General features: G+C 38.1%; 4 protein-coding genes across 4 annotated transcripts; 1 reads left to right on the top strand and 3 right to left on the bottom strand.

The window, feature by feature from the left end:
- Positions 1-645: 645 nt before the first annotated feature.
- On the bottom strand, positions 646-1827 carry LOC111412325. Its single transcript, XM_023043216.1, has 3 exons — positions 1390-1827; positions 832-1295; positions 646-742 (listed from the first exon to the last, which is right to left on the bottom strand). Exons 1-2 carry the CDS (start codon positions 1510-1512, stop codon positions 900-902), a joined length of 519 nt encoding a protein of 172 aa, XP_022898984.1. The 5' UTR covers positions 1513-1827; the 3' UTR covers positions 646-742; positions 832-899.
- Positions 1488-3113, bottom strand: LOC111412324. Its single transcript, XM_023043214.1, has 4 exons — positions 3037-3113; positions 2813-2963; positions 2603-2725; positions 1488-2524 (listed from the first exon to the last, which is right to left on the bottom strand). Exons 2-4 carry the CDS (start codon positions 2951-2953, stop codon positions 2267-2269), a joined length of 522 nt encoding a protein of 173 aa, XP_022898982.1. The 5' UTR covers positions 2954-2963; positions 3037-3113; the 3' UTR covers positions 1488-2266.
- On the bottom strand, positions 3025-4931 carry LOC111412701. The gene is made up of 2 exons (XM_023043624.1): positions 4732-4931; positions 3025-3697 (listed from the first exon to the last, which is right to left on the bottom strand). The coding sequence occupies exon 2, from the start codon at positions 3580-3582 to the stop codon at positions 3025-3027; it is 558 nt and encodes a 185-aa protein (XP_022899392.1). The 5' UTR covers positions 3583-3697; positions 4732-4931.
- A 66-nt stretch (positions 4932-4997) lies between these two features.
- On the top strand, positions 4998-8435 carry LOC111412323 (protein TRAUCO-like). Its single transcript, XM_023043213.1, has 3 exons — positions 4998-6146; positions 6963-7202; positions 7977-8435. Exons 1-3 carry the CDS (start codon positions 5048-5050, stop codon positions 8060-8062), a joined length of 1425 nt encoding a protein of 474 aa, XP_022898981.1. The 5' UTR covers positions 4998-5047; the 3' UTR covers positions 8063-8435.
- Positions 8436-20732: the final 12297 nt, after the last annotated feature.

Here is a 20732-nt window from a genome sequence, read left to right as displayed (position 1 = left end):
GCAGCGAGAACGTTATGCTCTTTGGATTATACGACTGAGTCTTGGAGAACAGCATATGCTGAGACTATATTTCCTCTGTCGAATGAAGCTGAGTGGGAAGTTCCAGACCACATTCTCCCGTTTCATGATTTGTTGCCACCAGCAGTTGAACCGCGTGGTCCTGGACGTCCAAGTACATCTAAAATACCATGTACCGGAGAGTTCCCTCGACCGCGTAGGTGTGGCAGGTACAGAGCCATAGGGCATACTCGACAATTTTGTACCAGTCAAATTCCCCTAAATGACAATTAGACAGGTACGTTCAATATTTGTTCTTCATAAATGTTCAATGTTCAATATTTATCCTTGATAACCGGTATTTAAATGATTCATATGAAAAAATTAGTTCTATTCTCAGCATATGTGTAAAATAACAAAAAATCAACTTACAGAAAAATAATTATATAAATTAAATACAAATTTACAATTATTTCATAATAAAAAAATAATTAAATTTACAATGTGAATGTTATATACATCGAACACAAATTTACAATTATTTCATAATCACAAAAAATAATTAAATTTATAATTCGAATGTTACATATATTTAATACAAATTTACGGGTCACCATTAAATTCGAACAAATCACATACTAGCTTTTTTCTCCAGTTCTGTATCCACGATTGGTTGATTCCATCAACCTTATGTCCTATACTTAAAAATTTAACGTACTTAATGACAAATATGCTGCAGTCGCCGCTACAATTGAACAAAAATTGATCAGTTCAGTACTGTGTAGCTAAAAAACTAAATCTGAAAAATGAAAATAACAAAGTTCAAACATTTACCTTACGAATTGTCGCGATGTCGTCGTGTTCTGAACAATCCGCAATCTGTCCTGTACAGTCATCCCCACTTATCTGACCATCATAGGAACAATTACAGCTACGGACTCCAGGTTTTGCTCCAGCTGGCCTTGCGTCAAACTTGAATGATTTGGGTCGTACACATATATAGTCGTGTCAGCAAAAACGATTTCCAGCGTAACATAGTGCTTATTGATGCATGCTGGAATGTACATATGTGTACAACCCTCACATGATTTTCCCTCGACACTCGGCAACAATCCTATGACCCACTCGAGCATATATTCTGGCACCGTGTACTCGTTACCCATAAGTTGGAGCGACTGATACTCTATGGTAACGGTACGCAGGAACTCGGTGTTTAATATGACTTGACCATGGACGTCAAATGATTTTGGATGTCTCTGAGCTCGATCTCGCAGCAAGTCCATGGGCAGGTTGATGTGCTGTATCAAGAAACACCAAAAAATTATGAGTTATTCATTTAATAAATACAAAGTGACGTATACATACAAAACACGAAATGAATAGTTCACTTACATCGTCGGCAAGCCAAGCTCTCGAAGTCGTGATATCGTGGAACCACTTGTAAGCGTCTGAGACCGTCCGATTACCTATCGTGCGGGTAGCGCTAAAAAAATAGGGAAATGTTAAAATAAGCATAGACGAGTTAGCGTACAGTGCTTTATTAAAATCATAAAATACTTATCCGGGGATAATTCTCCTCCACTCCGTCTCGAATGCTTTCTACTTGGCATTATCCACCTCTCTAAATAAGTTCGGGTGCGTCCCATCGATAAACGTCCTCCTCTTGGCCTTAGCCATGAAGGGGGAAACAACATACTGTGACGGCACTCTCAACCTCTTGCCGACCACCTGCTCTGTCTCATTAACAGCATGTCTCTTACCCTCAATCACGATGGGCGTCCTCTCGCCCTCCGGGGCCACCTCCTCCATCGCCACCTCATCTGCCCCTCCCATCAGGACCACCCCTTCCATCGCCACCTCCTTTGCCCCTCCCATCGGGGCCTCCCCCTCCGTCGCCACCTCCTCCATTCCTCCCGTCGGTGCCTCCCCCGTCGCCCCCCATTGGGGCCATCCTATCCCCCTCCATAGACAACTAGAATGACTCTAATATCTCATCATACCAAAAATGTGGGTGACCCCCCTCTCCATCACCATCTCTGCCACCCTCTCGATCATCTCCACCATCCTCTCTGTCCCCCCATCGACTAACGGTTAAATCTCCTCTAAGTGTCCCTACCGCATCCTGAAGGTCGATAACGCAAGACCGTAGCATTCCAAGATCATGTGATAGATCATCAACCCTCAATGTCAACTCTCGTCCCATATCATTGACTCTTCCTATCAGATAGTCGACCTTTCCCGTCAGATCGTCGACCCTCTTGGTCAACTCTCATCCCAGATCATCGACCCTCTCCGTCAACTCTCGTTGTAGCGCGCCGACCTCCTCCGCTATAAATCCAGTCAGATGAGCATACAAATCATCACTGTGTATCGAAGATACACGGGGGACGTGTCTGGACGAGGGAGAAGGAGATACTCTCGGCGGTGGCGATGCCAATGGCGGCGGCGATGCCCTCGGCGGAGGCGATGTCAATGGCTGCGACGATGCCCTCGGCGGAGGTGATCGTTGATCAGCTGGACCGCCCTCCTACATAAATAACATTAAAAATTATTCAATAAATTTATACGTCGACGATATTCAATAAATTATATTTAATTCACATACCCAATCTCGGTCCAGGCTCGAATCAGACATCTCCTCGTCTTCGGTGTACAGAACGCCTACATCCCGCACAAGACCCCGAGCCTCTTCTTCTATCGACGACGTCAACTCAGGTATAACTTCAAGCTGACATATTGGCATTTCAACTAGTTAACGATCATGTAAACGGAGTTAAACTACGTATAATATAAATCACAAATTCATAATACTTACGTGAGGATCGTCGAGGAGGGCCGATAACTGTTTCCCAGTGGGGACATCCCTTCGCTCGCGATGATCTTCAATGATACATCCGAGGTCATCGTGTCTCCCCTCGCTTCGCGAAGCGAGCTCCCAGTGCAGGGACTGTCTCATACACCCAAATCTGCAACACATACATTTATTATTCATAAATATAATATACTAAAACTTTAACTTCAATTATATTAAACATTTACCTGCACCGCTAAGAGCAACCCATATGTATCATATTTACGCATTGACTCCCTGGGCCTCGAGTGTAATCTAGTGAAGACATGTACGATGTCTTCGTAGCATCTCCGGCCCCATGGATAGTTGTTGAACGCATTAATGTCGTCAACAACTTCCAAATGAAAAATGTCGATGATAGTCTTCTTGTGATGACACCTCATCACACTCTCGAGGATGTAGACCAGCCGAAGCTTCAATCTATCTAGCATCTGATCGCACCCCCTGATCGCGACCATCAACTCAGATAGATGCACAGAGCCATGTCCCTGGAAGTACGTCTCGTACAGCCTATTGCTTCTCTCAATGGCTGTATTGACGTCCGTAATTCTCAGTCCAGTGATCAAGCTAAACTCATAAATCGAGAAACTGACGACCTTACCCCCGAGGTCGAAGTGGAGGGAATCACCGTCGACTGGCCTTAAAAGCCGACATAGAAGTGCATCGATGATCTGTCCTGAGTACTGCATTTCTCGTATTTGGTATAGTGGCCACAATAAGAACTGTCGCAGCATATCTCCGTGATGATCATTAAGCAGCTACAACACCGCAGTAAAACTCTCAAAGCTACTGTTCAAAGTAGCTTTCCCCGCCATCCATCTCAACTCCTCATCTAAATGATACTCCATCCTGCAAAAATTCAAATGTTAGAACATTGAATAATAGATAATAAAGTAACGCATAATCTCAAAAAATCAAGGCAACCGAATTATAACTACCATACAATACGCAAGACATTTACACTAATAACAAAATAAATTCAATGCAAATTTAAAAATTAAAATAATTTAGTTTCTCTTGTATATTACATTTGGAAAATATATTTACAAAAAAAATTTCAAATTAAATACATTTAAAAAAAATAAAGAATATAAATTTTATTTAAATAAATTAGAACAAAATCAATGATTATTTCATAAAAGAAAAATAAAATGAACAAAATAAATTGTTAATTTCGGACAACATTATCTATTCAATTATTAAGTCATATAAAAAAAGGTAATTATAAAAAAAATTAACATAATTATTATTTAATCAAATTAATCTAGTAATCATTTAAAATATATTTACGAACAAGAAATTTCAAATTAAATAGATTTTTAAAAAATTTAAAGAACAAATATATTATCTAAATAAATTTGAAAAAAAAAATCTAAGATTATTTCAAAAAAACAAAAATAAAATGAACAAAATAAATTGTTAATTTTAGATAGTATTCAATTATTAAATTATATAAATAAAAGACAATTATAAAAATTAAATAAATAAATAAATAACATAATTATTTAATCTAATAAAAAAATAAATTAATTATAAAAATTGATAAAAAAAACAAAGAAAAAATTAAATACATAACAGTCAGTCTGGACCGACTGTTAAAAGTCGGCCCATGACTGTTTAACAGTCGGTCCAGACTGTTCACAGTCTATGGTCCGATTGTTAAGAGTCTAGATCGACTATTAACAGTCGTCGTCTTTTCTAAGTAGAAATCGTCATTGTCGACGATGGAGAGATCCAAAAATTACAAAAAATTCACATTTTTCATCCCAATATGACCCACAATTTAACTAGTAGTTACTCATGCATGAATTAAACAGAATAAACGTAAAAATAATGAATGAAAAAACTGAAACTTTTAATAAACTTCGAGTGCGAAAACTAACCGGAATAGTAGCGTGCAAGTCGTCGATTGAACGTTGGTGGTTTCGGCCAGCGGTTGATCGTTCGTTCTTCGTGCAACTGTGGCGTCGATTTTTTCGAAGGTCGACCAATTTGATTTCACTTTCTAACAGTCTGTATAGTGAAGAGATAAAATCGCTTTTTTAATGTAAAGTTATATTTTAATTTTTTTTATTTATTTAATGGGTCAATGACCAATATTAAAATTTGCTACAGTCCGAAGGTCATTTCCACATATTTTTCCTCCACTTTTTGGTCTCATATAACCAAAACTTTTCTACTCATCCCAACTTCCTCAATATGGATGCCTTCCCGGCCATCTTGGACGAAAATATAAATGATGTGCCGCCGCCGACCTCCACTGCAGCGATTGAGGAGGCCACCTTACCCGCCACCGCCACACCGGACACCAGATCCGAGCCCGTGAACAGCATCAAAGAAGAACCAGAAACTCTCGCGTCCGAAGAAATTTCCTCCGACGAAATCTCCAACCACGGAACTCCAATTGCTCCGGAATCCGACCAGAATGGATCCCAACAGTCCCCGATTTCGCACCCTGATTCAGAGGAAGAAGAAGAGGACGAGGAGGAGGACGACGACGACGAAGAAGAAGAGGCCCCACCTAAGAAGCAAAAACAGCTATCGGATTTGCCTAAACCTGAACTCCTAGAGAATGATATTGCCGAAATACCCTCGGCCATGGAAGGAGCTACGCCCCCAGCTCAAAATGGAAAGGCTACAGCTGCGAAGACGAGCAAGAAGTTGAAGAAGAAGAACAAGGATGTGTGGACGACGACCACAAGGAAGGGGAAGAAAAAGGCCAAAAACGCCTCCAATGGAAACCACAGTTCCAAAAATACCACGGGTACCAACACGGCAACTGAAGATAAGGTTTTGATAACCCCTATCCCGAGGTTCCCTGACAAAAGTGATGATAGCCCGGATTTGAAGATTTGCCTGTCGAAGGTTTATAAGGCTGAAAAGGTGGAATTAAGCGAGGATAGATTGAGTGCTGGCAGCACGAAGGGGTACAGAATGGTTAGGGCGACAAGGGGGGCTGAAGAGGGCGCATGGTATTTCGAGATTAAGGTGGTGCATCTGGGTGAGACAGGGCATACAAGGTTGGGGTGGTCCACAGATAAAGGGGACTTGCAGGCTCCTGTGGGGTATGATGGGAATAGCTTTGGATATAGGGATATTGATGGGAGTAAAGTGCACAAGGCATTGAGGGAGAAGTATGGGGAGGAAGGATATAAAGAAGGTGATGTTATCGGTTTTTATATTAATTTGCCAGACGGAGGGTCCTATGCTCCTGATCCTCCACGCATGGTTTTGTACAAGGGCCAGCGGTATGTTTGTGCTCCCAATCCCAAGGAGGACCCCCCAAAAGTTGTGCCAGGTGAGTGAAGCATTAATTTCGGCAATGCAGGTTATTTATTGCCTATTTTTGTTCTTTTATATTTGCTTCTTGTATAGATGATCATTATTGGAAGAATGTTGGTTTTACTTATGGTCAACTGGTATTATGGACCGCGTGTGCTTTATACTGGAACTTAGCCAGTGGTAATCGACTGATGTTTTCCTGTTAGCTGTATCTTTGAATTTTCAAGTATGATTTGTTCTAGTTAGTATTGTTTGTGGGCCATTGAGTTGTTCAAGGAATTTGCTTGTAGCTATTTAGCATTTCTCATTGTAGCAATTCACAACTGCATGGCAGATGGGACGCCACCCAGCAATGGCATTCTGTTGTAGAATATTTTTTAGTGAATGAGCCCATTCTGCTGTTGCTGATCTTTCTTCTTGTTCGTGTATATAACTGCTCTCTTTGGTTATATTTATCTTCTGTCTTTCTCTTTTTCTTCCTGTTCAGAGTTTTCTTTGCTGTGGTATCGGAACTTTGAGTTGTATGGTATTTCTATGTTGCATTATTATCGTATCTCTTTTTTTAAGTCCGTGAACATTGAATAACTGAAAACTCTAAGCAATGCAATATTTTTTATCCTATTGATATATGGTATCACCTGACCTTCTAACAAAGTAACAAGAGTTTTTGCATTTATTCTGGTTTAATATTAGCATAATGTTATTTGTTACACATTTCTTTTGAGAAATATTAGCAGTCTGCTTTCTTAGAAGCTCAGTTCTCAGATATGTAGTTCTTGTGTTCAGAAGCCTTTTTGCTGAGTTCTAGTAAACTGTTGCTTCTGCCGTGCAGGAAGTGAGATGTCCTTTTTCAAAAATGGTATATGCCAAGGTGTTGCTTTCAAGGATCTTTATGGTGGTCGTTACTATCCTGCAGCTTCAATGTATACTCTTCCGAACCAACCCAATTGTGTTGTCAAGTTCAATTTTGGTCCTGATTTTGAACAGTTCCCAGATGACTTTGGTGAACGTCCTGCCCCAAGACCAATGATTGAAGTTCCTTATCAAGCTGTTGATGGCAGAGTTGAGAATGGTGTGTCCAGTGAGAAGAAACAGTAGCTATTAAATCTCGTCACTTGTCTTTCAGTTATATAGGAATTAGTTTTCGTTTTTTTTTTGTTGTAATTTTGTTAACTGTCAATGACATGGCTGACATATAAACAGTCAATTAGTTGATAAATCAACTCCTATTAGAAGTGTGACTAAACATTCCTCTGGCCTTTTTACCCTCTGAGGGTGGATTGGCAGAGTAATTAGCTGTAGATGGAGCTAAGAGGAAAAATGTAGTCACATGGTTGCGTCAAGTAGTAGAGAAGAAGGATTTTCTGCGCTGAGGGTCTTTTTAAAGTATTTTAATATTGATTGACTGCATAGGATTCTTAAAGGTGTTGCATTAGCAAAACTACTCTCTTGTAACCTTTTTGGATCTAAAATTTGTTGCCTTTGGCACTTGTATTCCTTAGAATTTTATTTTCATTGTGCAATGATCTAGTGGCTCTAATCTGGTCATCGGTCTTGTTTAATTTTTCTCATTCACATGACCATAATTTTGATAGAAAATGCCAGTTTTTTCTTCTTCTTTTTTTTTTTTTTTTTTGGTTTCTAACTAGTATTGTCTTCCTTTTTTCATTTTTCATTTTTTTTTCTTTTTCTTTTTTTTTCCATCAAAACATAAGGTGCTTTATTCCTTCTCTGCCTCTTCCTTTCCCATCCCCTGTTTTAACTTAATAGTGTACCTCTGTTCTTTGTTTAGAGGAGAAGAGGGTAGGTGGATTTTAAATAATGCGGACCTACTCTCTGATGACAGGTAGTCCATGGAATATCACCAGAATGAGCCCCATGTACAAAGTGGTAAAAGGGAATACTACTGCTGAAATGGGTGATCAAGCTTGAGGAATACACTCAGGTTGGTTATGTTCAAGCTACTTGGCTGTGTCTACTATCTGTTTTTGTCTTGCCTGATTATAGATTGTAAGTATGTGGAGTAACTGAATCTTTTGGTGTGAGGACAATCTATGACGCCTGTAGCATGTTTGTAATGTGGGTTGATCATTACTAGCCACTACACTAGACAGAATAAAGAAGAAAAAGTAGTCCATTGTACTGTCCAATTTCTTATCAAATGCTATGTATCCAATATGTCGCTGGTGTACAGTTCAAACCAGGGGGTTAATGTCAATAGTAGCTCCATGTTTCATATTTTTTCTTGTGCTAGTACCAATCTATCTTTCCTTTTTCGATGTAAAATTTGCATTTCTTTTCATTAGCACTGTACTCCATTCAATTGAAAATGTTTTTACATCACATCTATGGGCACACAAGTTTTTGCAGCTTTTCAATTTCTTCTCAACCAGACATCCACGTTAAGCTGAAACATTCAATTTCACTTTGGGATGGAGGAAATATCACTTTTCCCACAGACTTTTCCTTGAATAAATATTAGTATGCAGTGAATTTTTTAATATTAATTCCTTACTTACCTTTTCCTTTGTAAGGAATTAGACTAAATTAGGATGATAATACTATAAAAACTCATTTTAACTTTGCATTCTTTGTAGAATGAAGGTAATAGAGATAAATGTTATAGGTCTGGATGTGGTGGGATACTGGGAGGTATAAAGTAATACTTTCTGGTCTACCTTACGTAGCAAGAAAAATGGAGATTGCTGATTGACAATAGAGTCAATAGTATATTAACTTAAGATTGAAGTTCTTGGTAACTTAACAAGAACTATTGACAACTCCTCTGTAAAGTTTGTTAGAAAACAACGATTTCATATTGTTGGTAATGTTGGACACCAAATGATGTTCTGTCACACGTTGAAAATCCATCAGTAACTTTTGGAAACAAAATAATATCATATTGCATAACACTCCACAGATATATTTGGTAAAAAAAAAAAAAAAAAAAATACATTAGTTGGTCAATAATTTGGAAAGTAGGGTGAAAGTACACCCTTGTTTTTTCCTATGGAAGAGGCTTTAACAAAATTTTCTTTAGAATTGATAATGATGTTTTGCATTCTTCGTGCCATATCATGTAATAGTAACTACATCCAATTTACTAAAAGATAGCAGAAAATTCTCCTTTTTCTGTCGCCTATTTTCATTTCCGTATCATCAATTACTTGACATGTTTTCTTCACATATAGAGAAAGCAAAAACAGAAAGAAGGCTACACAGCACCCATAAACTAAATAAAGAGAAGGCAAAAACACGTAAAGATTCTCTTCATTAACTTAGCATCAAGCTGCACGAATACGTTTTTTAACCCACTGTCAATATTGAAAGGTTAGTGGTTTATTCTTTGTTCATGAATACCATTTTGGCTCCTTGGTTTAGGGATCAAGTGGGAACAAAGTTGAAAATGACCAGTAGACTGTGTTCAAGTTGCTAATATTAGGGTTCGAGTGCCTAAACTTGGTTGATTTTAGATAATGAGGTCTGTGTACTTGTTATATGTTAAACAAGAAAACTCTGACCTTGTCGAATAGTAGTAATAGGGTCTAGTGGCTTTGTCTCCTGGAAAATATGATGTAATAAAGCAGTTTACTCTAGTCAAGTCAAGTATTGATAGTTGATTCGGTTCGTTCACTTAGAAAATTTGTCAGGTTACAATATTAGGCTTCGAATGGACATTCACTTAGAAAATATACAAAGGAAACTTGGCTTGGGGTAGAGTTCCGCGTGATCAACAAATGTTGTCAAAACTGGACCAGACTTGCTGTGCGCATGGTAAGATTTTTGCAATTTTAGCCTTTTAGGTGAAAAGATGGAAAATTGATAATTGAAAACCACTTAAAACTGGTGAGCGCACCTTAGATTTTGTTGTTTTATTTTTTAAAGCTTGCTTGATACAGATTTTTTCAAGTGAAAAATGATTTTTTTTTTCAGAATATGGTTTTAAAGTGGGGGAAAAGTTGTGGGTCCCATTGATTTTGGAGAAAAAAGTGCTAGTTTCTTTACCATTGCTTTGACTACTTGACCCTTTTTCCTAGTCGCTGCTTGGACCGGTTTTAAGACATTGGTGATGGAATTGGCTTCTTTACTTTGAAAATATTCTTATCAAAGCAAATTTACTATTTTGGTTAGGTAGAGGTACAAAGGGTTGAGTGTGCTTGTTCACCTCGAAGATATGCTAAACAAGGCAACTTGACCCCATTTGGATAGAGGTACCAGGTATGAGTGATCGAGTTGGTTTGCACGTTTATAAGTTGAGCAGAGTAACTTGACCCAAATCCAGTAGATAAATTGGGATTTGAGCATAATTTTGGTAATTTGAAGTAGACAATTCGAAATAATCAAGAAGGTAGCTAGATGTTACGGACCGCAAGGTCGTGACTTAAGGCTTGGCATGACACGGGAATGTTATGGCACAAAGTGGGAAAATGAGATAGACTTATGGCAAATAAGGTCTAGGCTTCGACGGTATGCGATGAGGGTGTCGTCAAATTCAGTGGGGGAGTGACTTATGCCCCACACGGTCTCGATCAATCCGTCCCAGTAGCGGTCGCAAGACAGCACGGGTAACGCATTCAGCAGGACAGAACAGCTCACGATAGAGGGACGCAGGTAGACCCAGGCTGGGGACGCATGTAGATTGTTTTGGGCAGAATGCAGGCTGCCTAAATCGTACTATTTTCCAGCACACTTATGAGGTTTTTCAAAGTCCCGAACCAGCCATTTTGGGAGGAAAAGTATATGGACTTGCAGCGGGATATTTTGGGATGCAAGTGGGCAACTTGCACAACTTGTCCATTTGTGTCACTTGCAAGATATTATCAATATGCAAGCTAAGATTGAGTTGGCAAGAATAAATATCAACAATGCAAGCTAAGCACGAGTTGTATGCAAGCTAAGATTGAGTTGGCGCCAACTTGCAAGGAACATGGTAGAGAATGTCCACTTGACAACAACTAAGCACGAGTTGTAACCAACTAAGCGCGAGTTGTAAAGTGGAATGTTTAAGGAGGTTTAAGTTTTGCCTATAAATAGAGATGTAAGTCTCATTTGTAAAGATATGTAGTAAATGTAGATAATATAGAGTGAAGTGAGTTTATTCATTAGAGAGATTGTAAAGTTTTCCCCCTTCATTTATACAAAGAAAGTTTCCTCATCCTACTTGCTTTCCTCCAAAATTCTCTTCTTAAAGTGGTTATAATTTAGTCTCATTGGTTAAATTATTTGTGAGTGTAGAAAGACTGACTTAACGTTTTCTCGTGAGAGGCGGGAATTGTCTAACGTTAAGGCCGCACGGTTTTAGTTTGTTCGGGTGTAACGAATCTAGGTCCGTGACAAGTGGTATCAAAGCAAGGTTCACGTGGGGTTACACTAATTTTTCATCTCAGAGGTGAGGTGATGTCTGTGTAAGGTTCACGTAGGGTGGACTACGGAGACAATATCAAGGCGAAGGTTTGGTTGTGGTAACCAAGTGCGGCTGTGGTAGCCAGATTCGCCGGAGATTCTTGGAAGCTAGATTTGGGTGAGGTGCTCAAATGGCAGAATCTCAAGAAACTGTTGATATTGAGATTGAGGAGATGGGTTGAGGTGCTGCTCAAACTGAAGTAAGGAAAACTCGAGGCAAAAGTAAGGTGAGGGAAGCCACCAACATGGAAGGGAAACTTGACCAAATCATCGCAAATATGGGTGATCAAGTCGAATATCTTGAAAGCTCCTTCGAGGCGTTGGAGGGACACGCCATTGGAAAGCTAGAAACCCTACAAATTAATGTCCAAGAGGTGATGGACACACAAGTATTGTTGGAAAATGATATCCAAACGATGAAATATGATGTTCGAGCTGTGATAGCCGGACAAGCTGCGGTGACGGATGATTTTGGTCGTCTCCAAACCAAAGTCTTGGATGTTGTTTCTGCCATGCATGGCCAAGTTAACCAATTGGCTGTGATGATGGAAAGAATGAGCAAAGAGCTTGATCAATACAAGCACTCCACTACCGGTACAAGCGGAGGTGCCGCTTCAACTATTGTTGCCCCGAGGATTGAATACCCGAAGCCTAAACATTATGATGGACGACGGATGCCAAAGATGTGGAAAACTTCCTATGGCAAATAGAAGTCTACTTTGAAGGTGTAAATCTTGTTGATGAAGCCATGAAAATTCGGACCGCTTCTATGTATCTCTCGGATATTGCGGCGTTGTGGTGGCATCATAAGCATGGTGAAATTGCAAGGGGGGCTTGTACAGTTGATACTTGGGATGAGTTCAAAAGGGAAATAAAGAGGCAATTCTACCCGGAGAATGTTGTCTATGAGGCCCGCAAGAAATTGAGGGAATTGAAACATACGGGAACAATTCATGACTATGTTAAAGAGTTCACGACCCTTATGCTTCAAATCCCAAGCATGCCGGAGGATGATTTGCTATTCTATTCTCTAGACAGTTGTGCAACATGGATAAGACAAAAGTTGCAATGTCGTGATGTCAAAATCGTAGACGATGCAATTGCAGTAGTCGAATCCTTGACGGAGTTTGAAGAAAGTCTTGAGACCGAAGCTAAAACTATCAAACCCGCCAAAGAAAATTTTGGGGGTAATAAGGAAGATACAGGGAAAGCCATGCAATGGAGTAAGCCGAATTTGAGGCCAAATCCCAAAGTTGATTACAAACTCGGTGGCAACAAACCAAATACTTGGAGTAAGCAATATGATGAGAAGAAGAGGAGTAATTTTACACCTCGAGGTTGCTTTATTTGCAAAGGACCACATCTCATGAGGGATTGTCCTAAGTTGGGATCATTGGTATCTATTTCCATTTCGGAGAGCAAACCGGAGGCTATGGATAGCCAAGACGAGGATGAAGTTCGAATGAATTCATTCCAGCTGTTTAATGCTACGAGTGTCGAAATAGTTTCTGGGGAGATGGAAACACAACAACTGTCAGGGTTGCAGTTAGCTGAAGTCCTTGAAGGTGATAAGGACATTATGCCCACGGAGTTGTCGAGGGAACTATCGAAAAAGAAGGAAATTGAGGAAGCATTGTCAAAGAAGTCCGAAATTAGGTGCACGAAGGTTCAAAGCTTCGACAGGTGTGGGGACACTACAATCGTAGGAGTTGTCCATCCCATCCGAGGAACCAAGGTAGAGGTGTTAAGGGTGAAGGTTGGTGTCAAAGGTGGCATGCAAGAGGTTGCAACAGGAAGAGGTGCAAGGGGCACTGTGGAAACTCGGTCATCGAGGAGATGGTGCCGCAAGTTGGGAGAACTTTGATGCCCATTGACAGGAACGACAATGCAAGGTTGCATGAGGATGCACCGAACACGTTTCGCTACGAGGACGTTAGCGGATTGAGTGGGGGAGAATGTTAGGGACCGCAAGGTCATGACTTAAGGCTTGGCATGCACGGGAATGTCATGGCACAAAATGGGAAAATGAAATAGATTTATGGCAAATAAGGTCTAAGCTTCGGCGATATGTGATGAAGGCGTCGCCAAATTCAGTGGGGGAGTGACTTATGCCCCACACGGTCGCGATTGATCCGTCTCGGTAGTGGCTGCAAGACAGCACGGGTAACGCGTTTCAGCAGGACGGAACAGCTCGCGATTGAGGGATGCAGGTAGACTCAGGCTAGGGACGCATATAGATTGTTTTGGGCAGAATGCAGGCTGCCTAAATCGTACTATTTTTCAGCACGCTTATGAGGTTTTTCAAAGTCCCGAACCAGCCATTTTGGGAGGAAAAGTACATGGACCTGCAGCGGGATATTTTGGGATGCAAGTAGGCAACTTGTACAACTTATCCACTTGTGCCACTTGCAAGATATTATCAATATGCAAGCTAAGATTGAGTTGGCAAGGATAAATATCTACAATGCAAGCTAAGCGCGAGTTGTATGCAAGCTGAGATCGAGTTGGTGCCAACTTGCAAGGAACATGGTAGAGAATGTCCATTTGACGACAACTAAGCATGAGTTGTAACTAACTAAGCACGAGTTATAACCAACTAAGCGCGAGTTGTAAAGTGGAATGCTTAAGGAGGTTTAAGTTTTGCCTATAAATAGAGATATAAGTCTCATTTGTAAAGATATGTAGTAAATGTAGAAAATGTGTAGAGAATGTAGAGTGAAATGAGTTTATTCATTAGAGAAATTGTAAAGTTTTCCCCTTTTATTTATACAAAGAAAGTTTCCCTATCCTTACTTGCTTTCCATATATTCCTTACTCCAAAATTCTCTTCTCAAAGTGGTTATAATTTAGCCTCATTGGTTAAATTATTTGTGGCATAGAAAGGTTGACTTAACGTTTTCTCGTGAAGGACGGGGATTGTCAAACGTTAAGGCCGCACGGTTCTAGTTTGTTCGGTGTAACGAATCTAGGTTCGTGACATAGAGGTCAAGTTAGTGTTCTCTTGGAATATATGTTGAGCAAGATCTAAGAATTGGGGTCATGTTACATTGTTCAATTCTATTTTATATATTGACAATGCAATATTTACACACACATTTTTACCAAATCTTTTACCTACACTCACAATAGGAGGACAGGTCCCACAAGCCAAAATTTCTAAATCCGCGCGCATGTGAGAGTAGGGCACCAATTCGGTAACCCATTTTCGGTACATAGATATTTATCCTTTATATATTTTCATTGTTTTTATCATTGAATATTTAAAAATAATGGGTTCTCTAGTCTAAGCTTAAAATTTCACCCATGAGTAACTTATTTTATTTACAATCTGTATTTGTTTGAATAAATTGTAATCATAAGTTGTTTGAATAAAAGAGTACTTTTAATTACAGATAAAGTTCCTTGACTATAGGAGATATTATAATGTTTTTATATGATATAGTTGTAGATAATATTTTCAAGTCAAATTTGACTGAAATTATATTTAATAAGGGAGAAAATTACTAAATAAATTATCAACATACTAAAGTAACTGAAGAATTAGTATTTATATAATTTCATCATTTAAATCGTAAATGTTTAAATTGTAAATAATTAAAATTATTAATACACTAACTAACACTAATCATATTTATATCAAAGTTCTACTTGAAATTATAGTTTTATGAATTATAATTTATATTGACTTATTTTTTCAAATTAGTAGTTTTAAGTTTTTTATTAGATATATTATATTTTTGTTGTTTTATTATTATTTAATGTTTTATATAAAGTCAATTAAAATTAATTTACGACTGATATAGATTTATTTGGAAATTTTTTTGATATTAATTATTTCAATTCTTAGTTTGTCGAATTAATGTCGAAGTTTTATTAGCAAATTTTAATACTAAATTATCGTGAAAATTTTACTTATTTTGAGAGTATTCTGCGTACTATAAAAGTAACTTCTTTTTTTCTTTTACTATTTATAAGGCTCGATGTACCGACGAGGAATTTGCTTATAGAAGCCAATTGTCAAGATAGTCATCTGTGGAACTTTTAAATCACGATGTTCCTTTTATTGACGCTTTTACTAGCGACTCTAAATTTGTCAATATTTTGTAACTATTTGTCCCTCCATAAATGAATATTTCCGTTGTGGCGTCAAATATGAATTCGAAAGTATGAAAGTTAAAAATAATTGAAAAAGGATTGATATAGTGGTGTCACACGGTTTGGTTTGTGATGAGGACATTGGACGACGTTTACTTATTTTATTTAAGCTTTATTTATTTTCTTGGATTATTATTTAAATTTGGACTTGTATGGGCTCGGGCCCAAGCTCATTAGGGTTGCTTACTATTTAAACCTATTTTGCATTGCAACTTTCAGTTGATGATGAACGAATAATTATTTTGGTGGCTTATGGCGCATCCCTCCCCTTATTCTGCCCTCTTCTATTAAATTCTTCTTCTTCCCCCCTTTAATTCCTCATTCTTCTCTTTAATTCCTTCTCCCTATAGATCTGTTCTATTTTTCAATGAATTGTCCCATTGGTGCTGCATCAAATTTGGTATCAGAGCCAAAACATGGGTAATTTTTCATCCACAATCCAAAACTTTCTTCCTATCCTCTTCCCAAAAACTTGTGAAACAGCACAAACAAAAAAAAATTGTTATGAGGCAGCAGTTTTCTTGTTCAATTTTCTTTCTAGTTGATTAGGCAAAAAAAAAAAAAAAATCGTACTGTTCACACCCGGAATTTCAATTTTTTTTTTTTATAGATTTTTCAGCAGTTTCAAAAAAAAAAAAAAAAATCGTTACTGTTCACGGGTACTGTTCACACCCGAAATTTCTTTTTTATTTATTTATCGTTTTCTGCAGTTCCAAAAAAAAAAAGTGAAAAAAAAGAAGAAAGAAAAGAAAAAAAAAAAAGAGAAGAAACTTCTTTTATATTATTTACATGTACATCTTTTATTCTGGTTGATCTAGCTTGACTACTTCGACGAACGAAAGGGAAGTTCTTGCTTTTATTTATTGTTGGTTTATATTACTGTTTCATTCTGAAATTGCATCAATTAAATTTTTGTGCTGGTGCTGATCTATTTTTATCTAAACTCACGTAATTGGATCCTTTGACCTCTTTAAATCTCACTTGAACCTGCATATTTTACGTGATTAGGTTTTGACTAGTATTTGACCATTGCTTTGTTATTTTACATATACCAGCAGTACTAGCTTGTTGTATATAATTTTAGTCCCAAAATTTAAATTTAAAAAAAATAATAATAACAATAAAAAATAGCTCAAATTTTCATTTTCCAGTACTTGCACTTTTTGTTTGTTGATCTCTCTATTGCATGTCATTAAGTTGCTATTACAGTGCAGGTAGTTACATATTGGTCATCTTGTCATTTCTAGCTCTAGTACCTTAAACATGAATCCCTCACAATTCAATGCACTCACTCGACAAATAGCGGCTATTCAAACTCAAATGACCGCTACTCTTGAAGAGTAAGGCCCTATCTGTTAGTTTGAAAAATTTTAAACACATCCCTCATTCGATTGATGTTGATAATTCTAAGGAGTCCCAGAATAGACAACATCGTCGACAGGGTAATCAAAAATACTTTCGACCCGATCGTAAGGATAGGGATAGGAATAGAGATCAGATTCGTGAGCGAGAATGAAATAATTTTGAAATTCTTACTCAATGGAATGCCCTTAAACAAGGAAATCAATTAGTAACTGAGTATATCGCGCAATTTGAGGAATTTCGAACCAAATGTCATTTAATTGAGGATGAGAACACGACTTTCAGTAGGTTTAGCCAAGGTCTGAGAAATGATCTTAAGCGCGAGTTATTCCTTCGAGGTGTCACTACTCTTGATCGCGCTTACTCTTTAGCTCGAGATTATGAGTTGATTATTAGTACTCCATATGAAAAGCGTGGTTATCGTCGCTCACCTATCTCATTAGCGTCGCCTCATCATAAGTCTATCATAAAACCGTCTCCGTCTAATGTTCCTCCTATTTGGAGAAATAATTGTAAAGGTTGTGAGAGTCCAAGATCTTCTTTTTCATGTAGAAAGCATATTGACAATCATCTTTCGGTGTCATTGGCTCCAATTCCTCCCATTAAGTCCCTTCTAGGGCCTCTCCCGTCTGATGTTCCTCCAATCTTGAAAAATCAGGGTAGAATTTCTAAAATTCCAAAGTCTTCTTCTTACTTGTTGTGCGTCAACTGTAAAGACTTTGATCACATTTCTTCTAAATGTCCTAATCGAACCTTAGTCATGAAAGAACGAAATAATGTAATAGAGGAGCCGTTAGAAGATCTAGTCTATGAACCTAAATTTGAAGATTTTGATGACTTGGATGATAGTGAGGACACTTCCTTAGGTGGAATCCAGACTCTTCTCGAGACTTTGGATACTAGATCCCTTATCTCCGACAATTCTCGATCACATGTTATATGTCATACCCTTACTCAAGTTAAAGAGCTTGATGATGTCACCAGTCACCCTTGGAAAATCCAGTCGCCTGTGGTTAACACTAAGGCAAAATTATCCACCACTGACCAACTTCAAATTGATGGTCAAAACAAAAGTACTAACCAAAATCCTGACAATTTATTACAGTCTCTAGTCCAGAAAAATCTTGAGAATTGGGACTTGATCCCTCCAATTGTTCAAATTGCATATAACGATCCTGTGAACTGGTCTTTAGGTCTAAAACCCTTTGAAATTATTCTTGGTTGTGAACCTTTGAAACCTCTAGACCTTATTCTCATGCACTCACATGCTTGTGTGTCTATGTCAGTTGAGGTAGTTGTATCACATTTTCATAGCTTGCATATTGAGATCAATAAACAATTTGAAACAAGAAAAGCATTATATAAACTTCAAGTTGATTGGCATAAACAATACTTTGAATTTAATATTGGGGATTATGTTATATTGCAAGCTCCCACATGAGAATTCCCACATTGAATCTTTTGTCATGTCTGCTTCAATCCCACCTATCATAGCACACAAAAATAAAATTGATGTTATTTTGAATGAACAGCTTGTGTTGACCAATAATAGAGAAATTCAGTGCTTTCTTGTTCGTTGGATGGATCGACTTGATTCTGACGGTACATGGATTCCCAAAGAGAGACTTCAGCGGCGTGAGCCAAATTTATTGGAGCTTTATAAGAGTCAGCAAAATTCTCACTCGCCTAAGTTATCTTGATCAGCTCATGTTTTTGCGAGTAATTTGTAATTGGCATCGTCATCATTTGTGGAATTTCGATATTTGGTTCGTCAGAAAGATCGTCCCCCATGGCATGACTTGGAGCCTTTAGCATCAGATTCATTGCAACATCTTGATTTATCCACTCGACGGGGTCGAGTTTTTCTTCCACCCCGAGAGAGTTGATGAGGATATCGGACGACGTTTACTTATTTTATTTAAACTTTATTTATTTTCTTGGACTATTATTTAAATTTGGACTTGTATGGGCTCGGGCCCAAGTTCATTAGGGTTGCTTTACTATTTAAACCTATTTTGCATTGTAACTTTCAGTTGATGATGAACGAATAATTATTTTGGTGGTTTATGGCGCATCCCTCCCCTTCTTCTATTGAATTCTTCTTCTATCCCCTCCCTTAATTCCCCATTCTTTCTGAATCTTTCTTCTATCTCTATTAATGATCCTTTTGGTGCTGCATCAGTTTGTTAAAGGCCTATGATGATCAGGCGTAGGTCTAAGCCAACTTGAATTTTGTGGCGGGCTTGGCCAAGCCTAGTTGGCCTTACCATTACAATTATGTGATGTTTGTGTGAACCTACATGCCAATCCTAAGGTAGGGATGGTCAAGAACACTAGTGCAAAATTATCGAAAGTCCAAGATGATCACCCATGAGCCAAGGTTGACCCCAGTTTGTGGTGGGTCGGCGGGCCTAGCCCAGTTGGCCTGGACCCCCACAATTATGTGATGCTCGTCTTAGCTTGCATGTCTATTCGAGGTAGTCAAGCCCTGTTCGATCCATTATATCTCGCCTCGCTGCAGTCTCTTCTATGATCAACCGAAGCCTCACCTCCATAGATACATACTTTCGCTCCCCTTACCATTAATGATATCAAAGTCAATTATTCTTTGTTTTATATTTACCCTTCTCCGGCCTAGTCCAGTTAGGTATATATAATCACGTTTGGAGCAAGTTAACTAGACTTCAAGTAGAATTAAATTAGTAGCTAAAGGAGCCACATCAAAGGCAATGCAAGAGGAAAAGGATTACACACTGCTTCGTTCAGTTTGGTGTTTTTCTCATTCAGTACAATACTTCCAGGTTCAGTAGGCGTCTTGTCATTTTTTGAACTATCTGAGAAATTTCTAGATTTCTATCATGAACTGTGATATCAAATAAGAAGATTATATATTATGGTTTAATAACGTAGTTATCGTTTGAGATTCACTTCAACTATTAGTTTACTTTGTGTGTGCAAATGTTTTATGGTCTTCATCTCGTGTGAGATTAAATTAGAGTTTTTTTCATCACTGATATCAAGTTATTTTGATTGTCGAAAACTATGCCTAGTTCCTTAAATATTAACGAAATTCCCTTCTATTATATGTTTTCTTTCCGTTGGACTCGTTGCATAGAATTATTAGGGTACATTTGCTGTTAAAATTTAATGTTGGCACGGAAAGCATAAGCAAAAGTGTATTGTAAGATAAGGGTGCACTCTCAAAATGCGTTTGAAAAAAAAAAAAAAAAAAAAAATACCGCTGTAGGTGTGGGTTGCTTGGTGAATCCTGTTTGATAAACTTGGTTTGGAGTATGAAATTGATGGGACTATACATTTGTGAAATTGACGTTACCCTTCGATTATAATAAAAATTACACAAGTTTTTAGGGTTTGTAATGGAGATTGAACCCAAGTTGTCGATATCACAGGCAGGAATGTGCACCACTATGCTACACCAAAAAGGTTTTGCTTTATAGTTTGGTGTATTGCATCAATCTCCTTTGCTACACTGGTATCTTACTAATTAGAGGTCATTGGTCTTGTGTAAATAGTCATTATCTGTTCTTCCTCTCACATTCTTGTAGTGTGAGACGAGTTCATTAAGATTGTTTAAGCAATTTACATAATAGTTGGCTTCTTGCTATTTGATTCTGAGGAGCTTTATCTTGATCCAAAGTAAATTGTGCATACAAGTAGGAAG

This window comes from Olea europaea, chromosome 16 (genome assembly GCF_002742605.1).
Source record: "Olea europaea var. sylvestris chromosome 16, O_europaea_v1, whole genome shotgun sequence".
NCBI lineage: Eukaryota > Viridiplantae > Streptophyta > Magnoliopsida > Lamiales > Oleaceae > Olea > Olea europaea.
The sequence above is the reverse complement of the archived record's forward strand: the minus strand, read 5'-3'. Positions and strand labels throughout refer to the sequence as shown.